Below are 22571 nucleotides of genomic sequence, written 5' to 3'. Positions count from 1 at the left end.
TCTATACATTCAACTCTTTCTAGAGTAACCACGCAAGCCAACTGCTTCAGCAGTGATAGTGTCCTGTACACCTCTCACTCTTCCCTGTGTCTTCTGTCAGACCGCTTACATTCAGGCAGACACAAAGGACTTATCTCTGATCATGTAATACCTTTGTTTCCTTTCTCTTGCGTTACTGTGTTCTTTACGAGTTCGATAAGCTCCGAGTCGTGATAACAGCTGGTCACATCCATGGGCCCAACGAGGGCTTTTGATAAGGTTGTTCTGCAGATATTGTCCCATGGACCATGACCTTGTGGGTGTCATCAGTGGTCCTGTCCTAATGGGCAGTCAGGCACCTAGCAAGGCCTGCTTTCATTCCACACATTCTCCTCTGGCTGCCCATTAGGACAGGACCACCACTCACTTTATTTGTCGGCAGCAGTCAGGCTACACCGAGCTTTAAGTGCTGCTGCTTTTTGAATGGCTGAACTACTGCAGACTAGACCGCTACATAGAGCTTTACCAACGGGCTGGCTCTGGACACCTGGGCCACTTGAAGAGTGCTGCTTTGATGGACACCTGGGCCACATGGACACCTGGGCCACATGAAGAGTGCTGCTTTTGGAGAGTTAGTTCTGTGTAGCTGAAGAGCTGATTTCCGAGAGCTACAATGAACTTTAGGGGTTGTTTATTTTGTGTTCCACAGAGCTTTAGTAGGACAGCAGACTGACCAGGCAGGGGAAGATGCAGCCTGATACCACCTCACTTTATTGCTGAGTGGAATAAGCAGTCTGCATCCGGCTCACGTGGTGGTAATGCCTAAAAAAAGCTGTAAGCATGAGCAACTTGCTACTTTGGTGGAAAAGCAACATCAGTGTTTCAGACGAATGTCTGTTTTTCGTTAACCCCCCACTCAGCTCTCAGTTCTCCCACCACTGCAAGGGTTTGCCAAAAGGTGGTGAAGAAAGGAACGAACAGCAGCTGGTGTTTTTGTTTGAGATCCCGTGACAGAGGAGCTGTCTTGGGAGGGATACAGTTTCTCTCGTTCTCTGTTGGGAACTGTTGTTTGAGCGGAGGAACTTCACTCTGTGTGACTGTGAACTCAAGTCATTGGCTGGATGACATATGGCTTCAGTAGTAGCTTGAGGGCAATAGAACGTGGGGTTGAAGTGTCAGCAGACTCATAAAACAAGTCTTCAATTACTTCCATTGACACTCCTCTTTGAAATCGCTACAAAACAGACCTTGTTGTTATAGCCAGAGTAGCCTGACGCGTCACAAGTTCAATCCAGTTATTCTGCACAACTGTAGAGGCTAGCGGGAGAGTTTTTAGAAATGGCTGGAGCCCGGTGGCCTGTGCCAAATGAGAGTTTGGAGGATAACCAATGAGTGAGTGCGTGCAGTCTGTATCAGAAGAACAACAGCTCTTCAGACAGGAGAATGCCCCATGACTAAGCAGGCCAGAAACAGCTCTTTATCTCACACACTTTTTTTTTTTTTATCCTTGTGGGGACCTAACATGTATTTCCATTCAAAATCCCATTTTACCTAACGTTAACTTCTAACGCCAAACCCTAACCTAACCCCTAAGCTTAAAATAGTCTTTGTCCTTGTGTGGACATGGGAAATGTCCCAACAAGGGAGAATTTCTTGTTTTAATATCCTTGTGGGGACTTTTGGGTATTTCAGGTCCCCACGAGGATAGAAGAACAAGAACACACATAAATGGGCGGTGTTTCTGTTGCATGTATTTTAATGACTTCTGAGTATTTTGTATGATGTATTGAACTACACTCCAGTGTATTTTGTAACAGATACTTTTCAAAGCTGTAATTTGTATTTTCAAAATACTTCACTATACCATTTCTTTATAGCAGTTCAACATTTTGTGGCCCCCTTTCACCCTACATTGGTATCAAGTCTTATGGCAGTGTGGTGTGATATGAGCATCTGACAAATTAACTATATGTGTGCGTGCCGAGCCGGTAGCGACAAACCTGCCGTTTCTACTTGTAGACTCGGCCAACAACTTGACTTTGAACCAATGGGTGGCAGGTAGCCTAGTGGTTAGAGCGTTGGGCCAGTAACCAAAATGTTGCTGGATCGAATACCTGAGCTGACAAGGCTAAAATTTGTCGTTCTGCCCCTGAGCAAGGCAGTTAACCCACTGTTCCCCGAGCGCTGAAGACGAGGGCACAACAAAACCTATTCCCCCTCTGGAGACTGAAAAGATTTGGCATGGGTTCTCAGGTCCTCCAAAGGTTCTACAGCTGCACCATCGAGAGCATCCTGACTGGTTGCATTACTGCCTGGTATGGCAACTGCTCGGCCTCCGACCGCAAGGCACTACAGAGGGTAGTGTGTACGGCCCAGTACATCACTGGGGCTAAGCTGCCTGCCATCCAGGACCTCTACACCAGGTGGTGTCAGAGGAAGGCCCTAAAAATGGTCAAGGACTCCAACCACCCTAGTCATAGACTGTTCTCTCTACTACCGCACGGCAAGCGGTACTGGAGCGCCAAGTCTAGGTCCAAGAGGCTTCTAAACAGCTTCTACCCCTAAGACTCCTGAACAGCTAATCAAATGGCTACCCAGACTATTTGCTTTGTCCCCCCCCCCCCCCCCCCCCCCTCTTTTACACCGCTGCTACTCTTATCTATGCATAGTCACTTTAATAACTCTACCTACATGTACATAGTACCTCAACTAACCTGTGCCCCCGCACATTGACTCTGTACCGGTACCCCCCTGTGTATAGTCTTGCTATTGTTTTTTTTCTATTGTATTTTTTATTTATTTTAGGTGGTGGATCAGCTTTAATATTGCAGATTGTTGCTTCCATCAATGTAATTGTCTGCATCATTTCCAATCCCCTGTATTTTTTGGTAAATATATCTATTCATTTAAAAAAAAATATATATATATACCTTTTATTATACCCCTCCCCCAATTGGAGTAAACTAATAAACAATAACACTTAGGCTTCTACTTTCAGTTTATACAGACACATTTTACAGACACTATCTATTTTACAATAGTTATTTTGTTTTTTAGTCCTAGCCTTCCTCTATTTCTGATGTCCATCCAGTTTGATTTCTATTTGTAACTGTGCTATTTCACAAAGTTTCTGAACCTATATACATTTTACAGACCCTGTATGTTTTACATTAGTTATCTTGTTATTGGTCCCACCCTTCAACTCCATTCAACCCCTCCCATCTATCTCTTAACACCATCCATTTTGGATTTCTATTTGCCAGATATTTTTCAACTGTGCGGTGATGCTTCACAAAAGTACTGAACCAATCTATTCTCATAGCTTCTACAGATTGTAAATTAAAGAAACATTTTGCTGAAATAATGATCTAATGACACTGCCTCTTCGCAGCAAAACCATCAGAGCTGGGAAGATTTTATTTATATTTATTTATATATATATATATATATATATATATATACTGCTCAAAAAAATAAAGGGAACACTAAAATAACACATCCTAGATCTGAATGAATGAAATAATCTTATTAAATACTTTTTTCTTTACATAGTTGAATGTGCTGACAACAAAATCACACAAAAATAATCAATGGAAATCCAATTTATCAACCCATGGAGGTCTGGATTTGGAGTCACACTCAAAATTAAAGTGGAAAACCACACTACAGGCTGATCCAACTTTGATGTAATGTCCTTAAAACAAGTCAAAATGAGGCTCAGTAGTGTGTGTGGCCTCCACGTGCCTGTATGACCTCCCTACAACGCCTGGGCATGCTCCTGATGAGGTGGCGGATGGTCTCCTGAGGGATCTCCTCCCAGACCTGGACTAAAGCATCCGCCAACTCCTGGACAGTCTGTGGTGCAACGTGGCGTTGGTGGATGGAGCGAGACATGATGTCCCAGATGTGCTCAATTGGATTCAGGTCTGGGGAACGGGCGGTCCAGTCCATAGCATCAATGCCTTCCTCTTGCAGGAACTTCTGACACACTCCAGCCACATGAGGTCTAGCATTGTCTTGCATTAGGAGGAACCCAAGGCAAACCGCACAGGCATATGGTATCACAAGGGGTCTGAGGATCTCATCTCGGTACCTAATGGCAGTCAGGCTACCTCTGGCGAGCACACGGAGGGCTGTGCGGCCCCCCAAAGAAATGCCACCCCACACCATGACTGACCCACCACCAAACCGGTCATGCTGGAGGATGTTGCAGGCAGCAGAACGTTCTCCACGGCGTCTCCAGACTCTGTCACGTCTGTCACGTGCTCAGTGTGAACCTGCTTTCATCTGTGAAGAGCACAGGGCGCCAGTGGTGAATTTGGCCATCTTGGTGTTCTCTGGCAAATGCCAAACGTCCTGCACGGTGTTGGGCTGTAAGCACAACCCCCACCTGTGGACGTCGGGCCCTCATACCACCCTCATGGAGTCTGGAAGCATAGGATCTGAGAAGTGGTCTGTGGTCACCACCTGCAGAACCACTCCTTTTATTGGGGGTGTCTTGCTAATTTCCTTTAATTTCCACCTGTTGTCTATTCCATTTGCATAACAGCATGTGAAATTTATCAATCAGTGTTGCTTCCTAAGTGGACAGTTTGATTTCACAGAAGTGTGATTGACTTGGAGTTACATTGTGTTGTTTAAGTGTTCCCTTTATTTTTTTGAGGTGTGTGTGTGTGTATATAATATATTGTATAATTTTAAATTGAAAAATTAGAAGTTTTGAATCCTATGTCGTTTTGAGTGTCAATTCATAAACCATGTGCCATGGAATCGGTACATCGAAAATCTCTTCCCAACTATTTAGCAATTTATATGGCCCAGCTGACAATTTTTGGGCCTTTTAATTTTCTTTAACCGTTTTTGGTCTTTAATGCAGGGCCGACAGACAAGTTAATTTACTTTTCCCCCTTCTGCTTGCCTCTTCTATATTTAGGTAATGCTGCAATTAGTTGGTTGTAATTTTGGATAGAGCAGACATTACCTTAGGTCTGTGTTAGCTGCATGCGACAACTCCACCAGTGCTATTTATGATATCATTTACAAAAATTACAATTTTTTTAACCTGTTAGGGCTAGGGGGCAGTATTTACACGGCCGGATAAAAAACGTACCCGATTTAATCTGGTTACTACTCCTGCCCAGTAACTAGAATATGCATATAATGATTGGCTTTGGATAGAAAACACCCTAAAGTTTCTAAAACTGTTTGAATGGTGTCTGTGAGTATAACAGAACTCATATGGCAGGCCAAAACCTGAGAAGATTCTGACCAGGAAGTGGCCTGTCTGACAAGTTGTTGTTTTTCTTGCCTCTTTGCTGTAACGTGACACTTCCTACGGCTCCCATAGGCTCTCAGAGCCCGGGAAAAAGCTGAACGATATCGAGGCAGCCCCAGGCTGAAACATTATCGCTTTTGACAAGTGGCCGATCAGAGGACAATGGGCTTAGGCACGTGCCCGAGTCGACCCCGAGCTTTATTTTCTTTCGTCTGTTTACCTAATTGCAGATTCCCGGTCGGAATATTATCGTTTTTTTACGAGAAAAATGGCATAAAAATTGATTTTAAACAGAGGTTGACATGCTTCGAAGTACGGTAATGGAATATTTAGAATTTTTGTCACCGTGCGCGTGACCCTTATTTACAATTCGGATAGTGTCTTGAACGCACAAACAAAACGCCGCTGTTTGAACACAACTATGGATTATTTGGGACCAAACCAACATTTGTTATTGAAGTAGAAGTCCTGGGAGTGCATTCTGACGAAGAACACCAAAGGTAATCAAACTTTTCTAATAGTAAATCGGAGTTTGGTGAAGGCTAAACTTGCTGGGTGTCTAAATAGCTAGCCCTGTGATGCCGGGCTATCTACTTAGAATATTGCAAAATGTGCTTTCACCAAAAAGCTATTTTAAAATCGGACATATCGAGTGCATAGAGGAGTTCTCTATCTATAATTGTTATGCTTTTTGTGAACGTTTATCGTGAGTAATTTAGTAAATTGTTAGTAAATTCGCTGGAAGTTTGCGGGGGGTATGCTAGTTCTGAACGTCACATGCTAATGTAAAAAGCTGTTTTTTTATATAAATATGAACTTGATTGAACAAAACATGCATGTATTGTATAACATAATGTCCTAGGGTTGTCATCTGATGATCATCAAAAGTTAGTGCTGCATTTAGCTGTCTTCTGGGTTTATGTGACATTATATGCTAGCTTGAAAAATGGGTGTCTGATTATTTCTGGCTGGGTACTCTGCTGACATAATCTAATGTTTTGCTTTCGTTGTAAAGCCTTTTTGAAATCGGACAGTGTGGTTAGATTAACGAGAGTCTTGTCTTTAAAATGCTGTAAAATAGTCATGTTTGAGAAATCTAAGTAATAGCATTTCTAAGGTATTTGAATAACGCGCCACGGGATTCCACTGGCTGTTACGTAGGTGGGACGATTTCGTCCCGCCGGCCCTAGAGAGGTTAATCATTTTATCGAAAAAATGTATATTTGAGTTTAACTTCAATATATGTTGTATTATTTGTTCTGTCTCAGGTGGATTCAACTGAAATTGCATCCAACTTTCTAAGGCTTGTTTAAAAAGAATTACGTTATTTTGGAGATATCGTTTTCAAATAACCGAAAGTGTAATTGTAATCTGAATTAAGGGGGAAAAAGGCCATTCTTGAACATGGCCTGAGACATTCTTACTAATTTACTAGAGAACCATTTGGGATTTGAGTGTGACTTCTGTATGACTGATGCATTTTGTGAGAGGTCTAATGCTTTAGTATTTAATCATTTCTGCCCTCCAAATTCATATTCGTTATATTAATAGGCCCTTTTAATTTTGTCTAGCTTGAACGCTAGGTGTAGGCAAAACCATAAGCAAATAGGTAAACTGTGATATGACTAAAGAGTTAATCAGGGTGATTTTCCCCCCCCCCCCACAAATAGACAGGTATTTTCCTTTTCATAGTGGCAAGATCTTATCTATTTTTGCTAACTTTCTATAAACATTTATTGGAGTGAGATCATTTTCGTTCATGATAGTATACTGAGTATGTCCACATACCCGTCAGACCATTTTATTGGTAAACTACAGTGATGTAAAAGTAGAATTTAAAATTTAAAAAAGTTGTGATCCAATACATAATGTGATCCAATACACTTACCATAATTTGGTTTTAATCCAGAGAGGTTGGTAAAAGTATCTTGATGCTCTGAGGCTGTGGAGGGATTGTAATTGTGGTTTTAATTGAAAACATGAATCATCAGTGTACAATGAAACCTTTGTTTTTAAGCCACGGATTTCTAATCTCTTAACTTCTATGGGCTACGTGGGACGCTAGCGTCCCACCTGCGGGACACAGCCAGTGAAATATCAGGGCGGCAAATTCAAAAACAAGGTCATAATTCAACTTTCTCAAACATACAACTATTTTACACCATTTTAAAGATGCACTTCTCCTTGATGTAACCCCATTGACCGATTTTCAAAAAGGCTTTACAGCGAAAGCAAAACATTAGATTATGTTAGGAGAGTACATAGACAAAAATAATCACACAGCCATTTTCCAAGCAAGGACATGTGTCAATAAAACCCAAAACACAGCTAAATGAAGCACTAACCTTTGACGATCTTCATCAGATGACATTCCTAGGACATTATGTTACACAATACATGTATGTTTTGTTCGATAAAGTTCATATTTATATCCAAAAACAGCATTTTACATTGGCTCGTGATGTTTAGAAAATGTATTCCCACCAAAACGACCGGTGAATGTGCACATCGATTTACAAAAATACTCATAAACGTTGACAAAATATATAACAATTATTTAAAGAATTATAGATATACTACTCCTGGATGCAACCGCTGTGTCAGATTTTGAAATAGCTTTACGGAGAAAGCACCTTTTTCAATATTCTGAGTACATAGCTCAGCCATCACAGCAAGCTATACAGACACCCGCCAAGTTCAGGGCCACCTAAACTCAGAATTAGTATTAGAAATATTGTCTTACCTTTACTGATCTTCGTCAGAATGCACTCCCAGGACTGCTACTTCCACAATAAATGTTGTTTTTTGTTCGAAATAATCCATATTTATGTCCAAATACCTCCGTTTTTTTGTTTGTGCGTTCAGAGCACTATCCAAAGGCATAACGTGCGAGCGCGGTACCAGAGACAAAGTCAAAATGTTCCATTACTGTACTTAAAAGCATGTCAAACGCTGTTTAAAATCAATCTTTATGGTATTTTTAACGTAAAATTGCGATAATATTCCAACCGGACAATAGCATATTCATTCAAGAAGAAAAAGAAGAAACGGTGCGCTCGCGGGATCGAGCATATTCAATCCCTTTGTTGCCAGGCAGTCCACTCAGTAACTGAGCTCCTATACTCTGCCCAGTGACAGGAGAATGCTCAAACCACTTTCTGAAGGCTGTTGACAGCCAATGGAAGCCTTAGGAAGTGCAACGTGACCCCACAGAAACTGTATTTTCGATAGAGAATCAAAAGAACTACAATTCTCAGACAATTTCCACTTCCTGGTTGGATTTTTCTCAGGTTTTGGCCTGCCATATGAGTTCTGTTAAACTCAGACACCATTCAAACAGTTTTAGAAGCTTCAGTGTTTTCTAACCAAATCTACTAATAATATGCATATTCTAGTTTCTGGGCAAGAGTAGTAACCAGTTTCATTTGGGTACGTTCTTTCATCCGGCCGTGAAAATACTGCCCCCTACACCCCAACAGGTTAATATTATTGTTGGATCTAATTTTAACAGCTAACATTTCGATGGCAATAATAAATAGATTTGCCAATAGTGGACAACCTTGTTTTTCTCCTCTTGACAGTTTAAAACTTACTGAGATGTAGCCATTATTTACTATTTTATACATAGGGTTACTATACTTAAAGCCATTTTATAAGAGATTATCCAAAATTGACATTCTAGGCATTTTTATATAAACTCCAGTCGTACTATCAAAAGCCTTTTCAAAATCAACTATGAAAACCAGGCCTTTTTTCCCCCGATATGTCATGGTATTCTATTGTTTCCAGTACTTGTCTTGTATTATCTCCAATGTATCGTCAATGTAAAAGACCTGTCTGATTAGGATGAATAATATCTGACAAAACCTGTTTTAATTCAATGCGCCAAGCATTTAGCTAGAATTTTTGTATCGCAGCACTGAAGTGTAAGAGGCCTCCAATTTTTTTTAAATGGACTGGATCTTTTATAACTAAGCAAAAAAAGAAATGACCTCACACTGTCAACTGCATTTATTTTCAGCAAACTCAACATGTGTAAATATTTGTATGAACATAAGATTCAACAACAGACATAAACGGAACAAGTTCCACAGACGTGACTAACAGAAATGGAATAACAAAGAGGGGGTCAAAATCATAAGTAACAGTCAATATCTGGTGTTGCCACCAACTGCATTACGTATATCTGGTGTGGCCACCAGCTGCATTAAGTATTGCAGTGCATCTCCTCCTCATGGACTGCACCAGATTATCCAGTTCTTGCTGTGAGATGTTACCCCACTCTTCCACCAAGGCACCTGCAAGTTCCCGGACATTTCTGGGGGGAATGTCCCTAGCCCTCACCCTCCGATCCTACAGGTCCCAGGCGTGCTCAATGGGGTTGAGATCCGGGCTCTTCGCTAGCCATGGCAGAACACTGACATTCCTGTCTTGTAGGAAATCACGCACAGAACGAGCAGTATGGCTGGTGGCATTGTCATGCTGGAGGGTCATGTCAGGATGAGTCTGCAGGAAGGGTACCACATGAGGGAGGAGGATGTCTTCCCTGTAACACACAGTGTTGAGATTGCCTGCAATAACAACAAGCTTGGTCCGATGAAGGCGTGACACACCGCCCTAGACCATGAAGGACCCTCCACCTCCAAATTGATCCCGCTCCAGAGAACAGGCCTCGGTGTAACGCTCATTCCTTCGACGATAAATGCGAATCTGACCATCACCCTTGGTGAGAGAAAAACGCGACTTGTCAGTGAAGAGCACTTTTTGCCAGTCCTGTCTGGTCCAGTGACAGTGGCTTTGTGCCCATAGGCGACGTTGTTGCCAATGTCTGTTGAGGACCTGCCTTACAACAGGCCTACAAGCCCTCAGTCCAGCCTCGCTCAGCCTATTGTGGACAGTCTGAGCACTGATGGAGGGATTGTGCATTCCTGGAGTAACTCGGGCAGTTGTTGCCATCCTGCACCTGTTCCGCAGGTGTGATGTTTGAATGTACCAATCCTGTGCAGGTGTTACACGTGGTCTGCCACTGCGAGGACGATCAGCTGTCCGTCCTGTCTCCGTGTAGCGCTGTCTTAGGCATCTCACAGTACGGACATTGCAATTTATTGCCCTGGACACATCTGCATGCCTCCTTGCAGCATGCCTAAGGCACATTCACGCAGATGAGCAGGGGCACTGGGCATCTTTCTTTTGGTGTTTTTCAGAGTCAGTAGATAGGCCTTTTTAGTGTCCTAAGTTTTCATAACTGTGACCTTAATTGCATACCGTCTGTAAGCTGTTAGTGTCTTAACGACCGTTCCACAGGTGCATGTTCATTAATTGTTTATGGTTCATTGAACAAGCATGGGAAACAGTGTTTAAACCCTTTACAATGATCTGTGAAGTTAACTCGTAAAAATCCAAATATCTTTGAAAGACAGGGTCCTGAAAAGGGGCATTTCTTTTTTTGCTAAGTTTACATACCACTTGGATCCTGTTTCAGTAATAATGATATCAGATAGATTATCGGACACGCACCACTATCGTTTATGTAGGAGTGGTTAAAACATGCTAATAATGATCCTCTGAGTATATCAATAAGTTTGGTATACTTTCACTGGTATGCCATCCAGCCCTGGAGTTTTCCCAGCCTTAAAGGCTTTAATTGCATCAAGAAGTTCCTCCTCTGCAATTTGGCCTTCATGTGTCTTTCTGTACAGATGTTAATTTGACATTGTTAATAGGGAAAAAATCCATACAATTAGCTTCGGTTAGTGGAGATGGAGGAGACTGAAACGAAAACTTTCTTAAAGTACTTACAAAATATCGTTCGGTGAATCATAGTCCTGCTATTATTTTCCTCCTGCTCTTTAATTACTTGGTACTTTTATTTCTTATTCTTATCCATATTTTTTTTAACTGCACTGCTGGTTAGGGGCTCTTAAGTAAGCATTTCATTGTAAGGTTTACACCTGTTGTAATCGGCGCATGTGACTAATAAAATGTGATTTTTAAATACTTCCTCCTAGCTAGCTAACCACTGTAGTTAGTATTTCCATTATAATTCAATCACAATGCCTGTTATTGCAGTGTCCTTAGCTCAATAGCTAGCAAATGTGCTAACGCTAGCTAAAATGTTGCTATGGTCAGGCAGTGGCAGTATGGGATTATGGAGAGTGAATTACATTGTTCGTCATTTGATAGATATTTATCTAGCTGTGGCCATCTGTATCAAGAAGGGCTTTCTACAAAATAGCAACATTGGCACATCTAGCTAGCTAACTAATATTGGAATCTAGACCTTAAACTAAGCAACGCAAACGGACATGCATTGCCAAACAATGCTACTGCCACCTCATGCTTTGCAGTATTTTAACAAGGCCTTGTGACTGCCAACTTCATGGTTAACTACTGACACTGTTGAGGTGCTAATTACTCTTGGCTGGTAACAGGTAGGCAATCCTATGTGTGTCCCTGCTCTTTACAATGAACATGGTTAGTCTACACTCGTGTCATTGTCTTATCAAGCAGAAAGGGCTGACACACGACTAAGAGCAAGAGAAGAATGTGAGCCATAGTTGTGTGCTCGCCGTGTGTCTGCCTGTTGTGCTGGTGTTAGTGATGTAACCGCTCACTCTGAGAGCAGCTGAGGCAGAACATTTGCTCACTAGCTTCCTGTGTTATAACTGTGGCTTCCTGTTTCTTACACCTGGGCCGTCTGTATGTGCACGCACACACATGGGTCCTCCGCTTTTACTGAATGATAGTCAATGCCTCCCTTCAAGTGTTTTGCTATTTTTTACGTCTTTCATCAATCACTGTGTCGTCATGTATCCTCATTGTTGTTTGAGGGAAAATCCACTTGTGAGCCAGAGATAAGATGCAGCCTAACAATACGTGTGTATAGAACTGACCTACTGTACGTTGTATAAAGTATCAATGGACTATCTGTGCTTTTCCTAGAGACGTGATAATATGTAGCCTTTTAGGCCGACCCTACACTGCTTGTTGGCTTACTTTTTTGTTTATAATGGGTTACTTTGTCTGAGAGTCCTTATTTATTTACATTGCTCTTTCTGATGGGAATGGCATTTATTGTAATAGGTGTGGGGGCAGGGTAGATGTTTGTGTGAGACAGAGAAGGAAAAGAGATGAGGGGTAAGGTTTGCAGAGCTTCAGTCATCTTTCCCCCTGAGGTTGTTAGCCAGACCTCCTGTGTCTGCTCCAATCACAGCAAAGGTCCCGCCTCTTCCCCAGCCCACCAGCAAATCCCCTCGACCTGTCTCATGCTTATGTATTCTGACAGCCTGCCCCATGTGACCCAGGTTGGCCAATCAGACTCCTTCTTAGAGGGATGACATCACTAACTAGCCTGTTCCCTCCAACTACAGCGGAGTTTCATTTTCTGCTTGGAGTGTTTGGTGTTAAAATGGAGGCTGGCTCCTCACCTTAGCCTGTGCTACCCTCTCCTCTACCCCAGCCCTTAGATGTTGACAGGCACTAGTGCTGCCAGCGTGATGGTTCTGGATGCACCGAGCTCAAATGGGCCTTTTCAGCCCGTGGCCCTCATGCATTTCAGAGGTGAGCAATGCTAGCTGGCTGTTTTTTTTCTGTCTTATATCTGGTTCTGTGTGTGTGTGTGCGCTAGGCGGAGGTGGGCAAAAATGTTGCCATTTACCATCTGTAGCTGTTTTAATGTGCTTTGCAGATAGTCTCAAACCGTTTCTAAAGCCTGCTCTAGGAGGCGGCAGGGAAAAGTGTCTGTTATCCATTGTCTGGGCACCTGGGGAGTTTTTGGAACAAGTGAAAATTGTGTTTGTCGTAGGCAATCAAGGAAGGTTTTTGCTAGGGCATTGCATAGCTCAGTGTGGGAGAAAGGGAGGGGTAGGGGGCTAGTTTTACTGCCTTCTGCCTCTACCATCCCCCACCAAGACTGCTGATGTCAAAGGATGTGAGGTCACAGCCGTTTGTGTGTTTGGTGTCACCCTAAAAAGGCAGAGCCCTTTTGCTATGCTCTGTCCCTCGCAGTGGCGATGGCTGTGTTTTCCCTATATTCATTTAGTTGTTGCCGCTCCCAAAAATATGATTCCATTTAAAAAAATAAAAATTTGGGATGTTAAAATGTTTTCAGTGTAAACTATAACCATATATATATATATATATGTGTGTGTGTGTGTGTATATATGTATATATGTATGTATGTATATATGTATATATGTATATATGTATGTATGTATATATGTATGTATATATATGTATATATATGTATATGTATGTAGAACAGATAATGGAGCTATTTTTTAAAATGGGATCATCTTGAGAACTAACCATTAGTTTTAAATTTGTTTTTATAAACAGTCAGTTATGTTTGAGTCACTAGAGCATTAGAACCCGGCATAAGCCATGGCAAAATGTGTGGAAGTGCAGGAAAATGGCTTTAAAAAGGACAAATGTTCTCTCTCTCTGCCCCATGGCAAAATGTGTAGCTTTAAAACCGCCAAATGTGCAACCACTACTGAAGTAAATGTTTCATACATCCTCAGTGTTATACAGTAGCTTTAAGGACCAAATTAGTACAACAGTAGCAGACACCTGTCATTGAATATACATCGTTTAGTGTTGTTTTTTACTAATAGTGAAGTATAGTGATTGCAATACGAGTGCATTTTTATGGAAACCGTACTGTATTGTCCCCATCGCCACAATCTCGTATTATTATGCACATAGATTTTGCCAAGACACCTGTGACCTGCTGCTGCATATTGTTGTCATGACATTTTTTCTGGCAATGTATTATGCATCAGCTGTCGTTCAAATCTCCATAAAAGCTAATGGCCTCTGGCACTGTTGTTGTGAGTAGTCTGCTGAGCCACTGTTGGAGTGACACTACCATTTTGGCTTAGAGGTGTAGACTTGTGTTCAGTGTTTACACTCTATTCATTTAGCAGCGTTGGCCCTCAGCTGGTAAATTTGTTGGCACCGCTTCAAAATATACTGTGTTCAGAACTTTAAGGACATCTGCTCTTTCCATGACAGACTGACCAGGTGAATCCAGGGGAAAGCTATGATCCCTTATTGATGGCACTTGTTAAATCCACTTCAATCAGTGTAGGTAAGTGGTCACCAACCAGTCAATAGCCAAACAATAAAACCTTGCTTTCCTATTTTTTTTTTCAACGGGGGGAGGTGCACTGGATTCATATGCCCTGCGCGCCGGGTAGGCAGTGTTCCCGTTTTTTAAAATCATTTAATGTTTCTAAAGGAACAAACTCTGCCTTCCCGGCGGGCCTGGAGAGCAAGCAAGTGCACCTATAGGCCTAGCGCTGGCCAATCGGATTTCTCAGATTATCATGCAGTAACCTACGTAGTATGTGTAAAATAAAGATTCCTTGAGCGCACTGAATACTATGAAATTTCAAAACTTTTAGAACCATAACTAGAGACCGTCAATGAATACAATAAAGAGCTGCTGTTTTTGAGTGATTACTTTCACACTTTATATAATCCATAAAATGCTCGTTCTCCCTACTTCAACCAGCACTGCAGCTGCGATGAATGAGTAGGAATGTGTATCGATAGGCTTATGCTATTATTATTATTGGCTTAGGTCTTTTTCAATATCGAGGAATATTTCACTTTCTTTGTTCATAGGAGTAACAACATGAATTTGTGCATGAGACAGAAAAAATGCGGTGCAACTGGAGTTGTGCCATCAGCTGGAAGATAATGTCCCTTCGGTCAGTGCCTTTGAATGGGCTATGTTAGTAGGTGCCAGGTGCACCGGTTTTTGTCTAGAACTGTAATGCTGCTGGGTTTTTCACGCTCAACCGTTTCCCTGTTTATCAAGAATGGTCCACCACCCAAAGGACATCCAGCCAACTTGACACAACTGTGGGAAGTATTGGAGTCAACATGAGCCAGCATCCCTGTAGAACGCTTTCGACACCTTGTAGAGTTCATGCCCCGACGAATTGAGGCTGTTTTGAGGGCAAAATGGGGGGGTGCAACTCCAATATTGGGAAGATGTTCTTAATGTTTGGAGTACTTTGTCTATTTCTGGCGAAACTTTTAAATGGGTAGTCATTGGCTCAGTGACGAAGTCTATGTCAACAGCTAGCATGACATTGCGCTAGTAGCACCCCCCTCCCTTTACCACCACTCCTATGGGAAACACTGGTGTTACTAGGCCTAGTTATGAGAAATGCATTAATGCTATTATTTTGCATAAAAATGGTGCCAACATTCAAAGCAGTTGGTTTAGGCAAAACAGTCCACACTTTCAGCTTGTCCTAAAGCATTAAGTAGGCCCGTCTTGACACACAATTACCCTAACCGTTGTGCCTTGGCTGAATCCGGGTCTGTGTATCAACCCTTCACGTGCTTGTGTTCAATGGGAGTTATGATGAAGCTGATCCTAGATCTGTGCCCTGTTTTACACCCAAAGCGAATGTTCAGATGCTTTCTCTTAACCTGTAAATGTCTGTGGAGGCATTAAGGTCATGAGCCCATGCACACGCACTGTGTCAGGTGTGTGTGTGTGTGTGTGGCACACGTCCCTTTAGTATTTTAGGCATGATGAGAACCCTAGGGCTGTTGTGTAATGGCACTAGGCCTGGGGTAGGGTAGGCATGGTGGAGTGGATAATGAGACGCATGTTAGAGCAACAATGTGTCTCAACACGCCTGACACAGGCATGTTCCACAGCAGGAGCAGTGTTATGCAACGGGATAATGAAAAGGACAGGGGTCGTGTTAGCATTGGGCTGCCAAGTCGGGTAGTTTCTTTTTACTTTTTTAAAAACGCACAGATTTAGGCCTATATAGAATTGTCCAGTTTGGACAATCAGCAGGTTTGGTGAAAACAGCCTATTTCATATCAAAATTATTCAATTGAATGAAATGCTGAAGATTTGCTGTGCTATATGATCAACAGCCCTCATCCGTTTCCTCGTCCCTGTTTCCTCAACCTTTTCTGTAGGATTCTCTCTTGAGCTTGGTCCCAAATGACCTATGGTCAAAAGTAGCACACTACATAGGGAATAGGGTTCCATTTGGGACACACTCTTGATCATGCTGTGGCAACTAAAAGTCTGAGAGCCAGGCAGTTTTGTTGTTTCACTCATAAGGTTGTGTGTTTGGTGGGATGATGCTGGTGGAGGTTCAGTCCTCAGTATCAGGCTCATTGGTTTTGTAGGTTTAACGTATAATTTATTTGCACCAAAGAAAACAAGTGATAAACAAAGATTAAAAAAAAAAAATACAAATCAAATTTTCTCACATGCGCTGAATACAACAGGTGTCGACCTTAGAGTGAAATGCTTACTTGCAAGCCCTTAACCTCCCTGGGCAAGGTGGGATGCTTGCGTGAAATACAAATACCTCATAAATGCTATAACTTCAATTTCTCAAACATATGACTATTTTACACCATTTTAAAGACAACTCTCATTAATCTAACCACATTGTCCGATTTCAAAAAGGCTTTACAGCGAAAGCAAAACATTAGATTGTCAGGAGAGTACCCTGCCAAAAATAATCACACAGCCATTTTCAAAGCAAGCATATATGTCACAAAAACCAAAACCACAGCTAAATGTAGCACTAACCTTTGATCTTCATCAGATGACACTCCTAGGACATTGTTATACAATACATGTTTTGTTCAATCAAGTTCATATTTATATCAAAAAACAGCTTTTTACATTAGCATGTGATGTTCAGAACTAGCATACCCACCGCAAACTTCCGGTGAATTTACTAAATTACTCACGATAAACGTTCACAAAATACATAACAATTATTTTAAGAATTATAGATACAGAACTCCTTTATCCAATCGCGGTGTCAGATTTTAAAATAGCTTTTCGGCGAAAGCACATTTTGCAATATTCTGAGTACATAGCTCGGCCATCACGGCTAGCTAATTTGACACCCAAGTTTGGCCCTCACCAAACTCAGATTTACTATAAGAAAAATTGGATTACCTTTGCTGTTCTTCGTCAGAATGCACTCCCAGGGCTTCTACTTCAATAACAAATGTTGTTTTGGTTCCAAATAATCCATAGTTATATTGAAATAGCTCCGTTTTGTTTGTGCGTTCAGGTCACAATCCGAAGGGTGATGCGTGAGCGCATTTCGTGACACAAAAATTCACAATATTCCATTACTGTACTTCGAAGCATGTCAAACGCTGTTTAAAATCCATTTTTATGCGATTTTTCGTAAAATAGCGATAATATTCCAACCGGGCAACGTTGTATTCATTCAAAGACTGAAAGAACAAAATGGAGTAACCCCCTAGCCCCAACAGGTTTTAACCAACAATGCAGTTTTAAGAAAATACCCCCCCCCCAAAAACAATTGATAATGAAGTAGATGTGGTTGGAAGCCCAAGGGCTTATATAAAAAGCAATACATAAGTAAAATAAAAAGTTAACAAAACCCTCTAATCATAAATGTACAAATTAACCTATCAGAAATAATTTATAAGGGCTTAAATCCAGCATGTCTGTATAGATGCCTTCCTCAGCACCAATGTACCTGACCAGGTAAGGTGTTGAACTCAAGACATCAATGTCTCGCTGAGCTAAAGCCAAGGATTTAGTTCTGGGAACCAAAATTAATGTTTAAGTCTCAGCTAGCCAGGCATGGTTAGGGTACCCATCATGCGAGCATAGTTTTTCCGCAAACTTTGAGAAACAATTTTACGTCTGAGTTTCTGCCTTCTCATTGGCCAGAATGTTCTTGCCTGCCTTTGGTCTTTGGGAACATTTTAACCCATTGTTAGAGCGGTGACTCAAGTATCTTGTCAGTATAGACCACCATCTTTGTCCGAGATACTGTGTATATGGCCCCTGGTCCAAAGTCCTTTCTCTCTCCTGCTTCCGTGGTGACCTAGTGTGCAGGTTGTGGTAGTAGGTCAGTTCAACCAAGATCTACATGAATAACTTGCAACCAAAAAATTCAAGGCACTCATTTATAAATAATAATTAAAATAAACTAATAGCGTTTGTGAACCTAACACAGGTTAAAAGCAACATTCTGAGTGGTTTACCAGAATTTACGGTCGGAGACCTTTGTTAGACTGCATTTGTTTTCTCTTCAGATTGGAATTGTCATGTAGGCCTAGTGTATGAAGCTGGCTGCTTCTAAATATTGATTTCTGTCAGGCTGTGTTGTGGTTAATCATCGCATGCACAGTGCATACGGCAATGATGAGTGATGAGCTAGCTAACAAAAGTATGTGGACACACCTTCAAATTAGTGGATTTGGCTATTTCAGCCACACCTTTTGCTGACAGGTGTATAAAATCAAGCACACCGCCATTCATTCTCCATAGACAAACTTTGGCAGTAGAATGGCCTTACTGAATAGCTGTGACTTTCAACGTGGCGCAGTCATAGGATGCCACCTTTTCCAAGAAGTCAGTTCGTCAAATTTCTGCCCTGCTAGTGAGTAAGTGCTGTTATTGTGAAGTGGAAAGGTCTGGAAGCAACAACTCAGTTGTGACGTGGTAGACCATACGAGCTCACAGAACGGGACCACTGAGTGCTGTAGCGCAAAAAATGTGTCTGTCCTCGGTTGTAACACTTACTGAGTTTAAAACTGCCTCTGGAAACAATGTCATCAGAATTGGTCATGGGAGCTTCATGAAATGGGTTTCCATGTCTGAGCAGCCGCACACAAGCCTAAGATCACCATGCCAACTGTTGGCTGGAGTGGTGTAAAGCTCGTTGCCATTGGACTGTGGCGCAGTGGATATGTGTGTTCTCTGGAGTGATGACTCACATTTCACCATCTGGCAGTCCGACGGACAAATCTGGGAGAACACTACCTGCCTGAATGCATAGTTCAAACTAAAGTTTGGTGGAGGAATAATGGTCTGGGGCTGTTCATGTTTCGGGCTAGGTTCCAGTGAAGGGAAACCTTAACCTCTCTAGGGTATGTGGGATGAAATCGTCCCACCTACTCAACAGCCAGTGAAATCCCGTGGCGCGATATTCAAATACCTTAGAAATGCTATTACTTAGATTTCTCAAACATATGACTATTTTACACCATTTTAAAGACAAGACTCTCGTTAATCTAACCACACTGTCCGATTTCAAAAAGGCTTTACAACGAAAGCAAAACATTAGATTATGTCAGCAGAGTACCCAGCCAGAAATAATCAGACACCCATTTTTCAAGCTAGCATATGTCACATAAACCCAAACCACAGCTAAATGCAGCACTAACCTTTGATCTTCATCAGATGACACTCCTAGGACATTATGTTATACAATACATGCATGTTTTGTTCAATCACGTTCATATTTATATCAAAAACCAGCTTTTTACATTAGCATGTGACGTTCAGAACTAGCATACCCACCGCAAACTTCCGCTGAATTTACAAAATTACTCACGATAAACGTTCACAAAAAACATAATTATTTTAAGAATTATAGATACAGAACTCCTTTATGCAATCGCTATGTCCGATTTTAAAATAGCTTTTCGGCAAAAGCACATTTTGCAATATTCTGAGTAGATAGCTCGCCATCACGGGCTAGCTGTTTTGACACCCACCAAGTTTGGCCCTCACCAAACTCAGATTTCCTATAAGAAAAATGTGATTACCTTTGCTGTTCTTCGTCAGAATGCACTCCCAGGACTTCTACTTCAATAACAAATGTTGGTTTGGTTCAAAATAATCCATAGTTATGTTCAAATATCCTCTGTTTGTGCGTTCAAGACACTATCCGAAGGGTGACGCGCCCGATGCGTTTCGTGACAAAAAAATTCTAAATATTCCATTACCGTACTTCGAAGCATGTTAACCGCTGTTTAAAATCAATTTTTATGCGATTTTTCTCGTAAAAAAGCGATAATATTCCGACCGGGAAACCCTGTTTTCGTTCAAAGACGAAAAAATAAAAACATGGTGTCGGCTCGTGCACGCGCCCCCAGTCTCATTGTTCTCTGATCGACCACTATCCAAATGCGCTACTGTTTTTCAGCCAGGGCCTGCAAAGTCACCATTCAACGTTTTGCCGCCTTCTGAGAGCCTATGGGAGCCGTAGGAAGTGTCACGTTACAGCAGAGATCCTCAGTTTTCAATAAAGAGTGTAGAAGGCCAAGAATTGGTCAGAGGGCACTTCCTGTAAGGAATCTTCTCAGGTTTTTGCCTGCCATATGAGTTCTGTTATACTCACAGACACCATTCAAACAGTTTTAGAAACTTTAGGGTGTTTTCTATCCAAAGCTAATAATTATATGCATATTCTAGTTTCTGGGCAGTAGTAATAACCAGATTAAATCGGGTACGTTTTTTATCCGTCCGTGCAAGTACTGCCCCCTACCCTAGAGAGGTTAACACTACAGCATAAAATGACAATCTAGACAATTCTGTGCTGTCAACTTAGTGGCAACAGTTTGGGTAAGGCCCATTTACGGTTTCATCATGACCATGCCCCCGTGCACAAAGCGAGGTCCATACAGAAATGGGTTTGTTGAGCTGTGGAAGAACTTGACTGGCCTGCACATAGCCCTGACCTTAACCCCATCGAACACCTTTGGGATGAATTGGAACGCCAACTGCGAGCCAGGCCTTTTCGCCCAGCGTCAGTGCCCGACCTCACTAATGCTGTTGTGGCTGAATGCTGCTAGTGGAATGCTTTCCCAGAAGAGTGGAGGCTTTGCTGCAATAACTCCACATTAATGCCCTTGATTTTGTAATGAGATGTTTGACAAACAGGTGTCCTCATACTTTTGGACATGTAGTGTATCTACCTGAGTGAGCTTTCATCCAGAGAAAGGAGACTGAGCAGATATTTGGATGTTAATGTTTATTTGATGGCTGCCACGCTGTGCTCCTTGAGCCTGATTTTGAAAGTGTTTACATTTGTATTCGTTCAGCAGGCTCTGTAATCAGGAGCGTCAGTGTCTGAGACTCATTTTTTTCATTACTTTCAATCACTCACTCATTCTCTAGTTAAGGGGCTGGGTTTTTGGTTATTTTGCCTACAGCACGTGCTGTGAATTTGTCTTTGTTCTGTGTATTTTGTCAAACAGTGAAAATGAATTTCATCATGTGAGTGGATAATGAATCTGACAACCTCTCCCACTCTCCCCCCCCCCCCCCCCCCAGATGTCCCTCCGGCGGAGCAGGAAAAGTTGTTTGTCCAGAAGCTGCGTCAGTGCTGCGTCCTGTTTGACTTTTTGTCGGACCCTCTGAGCGACCTGAAATGGAAGGAGGTGAAGCGGGCAGCGCTCAGCGAGATGGTGGAGTACATCACCCACAACAGGAACGTCATCACAGAGCCCATCTACCCAGAGGTGGTGCACGTGGTCAGTAGACACAGTGAAGAATGCCTTGGTCGTAATTATTAGTGCACACTACCAAAACATTTTTAAACATAAAAGGGAAAGAAATATGTTTGTCAGTAGTCCCTCTTTTGGACCTGTTTTGCTTATTTTTGGTTCCTGGTTTATACAACCCTTCTACACTATCATGCTGTTTTTTTTTCTTCCGTTGATTGTGTGGTGCACATAGGCCTAGTCAGTGGAGAAGGCCCTCTGGTGACATTGATGTATTGTCCTTAGGGGTATGAACGTTTAAAAGTTAAAATGTTTTAACAAAGTTGGGACCCGTAATGTTAAAAAATATATATTTAACTGAAAAACGTTTACATTTTCTTTTAACTTAAAATCACAGTTCAGTTGTAAAAACATTATTTTCTGTGTTTATAGATTATCAAAACATATGACCGCCAGCCTGCCTTCTCATGCATGCCTCTTTCTCTCTCGCGCTGGCCTGCCATCTCCTGCCTCTCTCTCTCTCTCTCTCTCTCTCGCGCTGGCCTGCCATCTCCTGCCTCTCTCTCTCTCTCTCTCTCTCTCTCGCGCTGGCCTGCCATCTCCTGCCTCTCTCTCGCTCTCTCTCGCGCTGGCCTGCCATCTCCTGCCTCTCTCTCGCTCTCTCTCGCGCTGGCCTGCCATCTCCTGCCTCTCTCTCGCTCTCTCTCGCGCTGGCCTGCCATCTCCTGCCTCTCTCTCTCTCTCTCTCGCTGGCCTGCCATCTCCTGCCTCTCTCTCTCTCTCTCTCTCTCGCGCGCTGGGCCTGCCATCTTCCTGCCTCTCTCTCTCTCTCTCTCTCTCTCGCGCTGGCCTGCCATCTCCTGCCTCCTCCTCCTTCTCTCCTCTCTCTCCCTCCGCTGGCCTGCCATCTCCTGCCTCTCTCTCTCTCGCGCTGGCCTGCCCATCTCCTGCCTCTCTCTCTCCTCTCTTCTCCTCGCGCTGGCTGGGGGGCCTGGCCTCTCCTCCTCCTCGTCTCTCTCTCTCTCTCTCTCTCTCT

The 22571-nt window shown here is 42.4% G+C and overlaps 1 protein-coding gene across 3 annotated transcripts in view; it reads left to right on the top strand.

Annotated features, from left to right (window-relative positions):
- Positions 1-22571, top strand: part of LOC115168369 (serine/threonine-protein phosphatase 2A 56 kDa regulatory subunit gamma isoform) — a 42057-nt gene that overhangs the window by 3170 nt on the left and 16316 nt on the right. For 2 of the 3 annotated variants that reach the window (XM_029723689.1, XM_029723603.1), the window contains exon 4: positions 21366-21565. In XM_029723689.1, coding sequence (XP_029579549.1) covers positions 21366-21565 — 200 coding nt within the window. Of the gene's footprint in view, positions 1-12609; positions 12815-21365; positions 21566-22571 lie in introns of those variants that run through there. The other variant, XM_029723778.1, reaches the window with a different exon arrangement.

This window comes from Salmo trutta, chromosome 1 (genome assembly GCF_901001165.1).
Source record: "Salmo trutta chromosome 1, fSalTru1.1, whole genome shotgun sequence".
Taxonomy (NCBI): domain Eukaryota; kingdom Metazoa; phylum Chordata; class Actinopteri; order Salmoniformes; family Salmonidae; genus Salmo; species Salmo trutta.
Note: the sequence above shows the minus strand (reverse complement) of the source record. Positions and strands in the feature narration are given on the sequence as shown.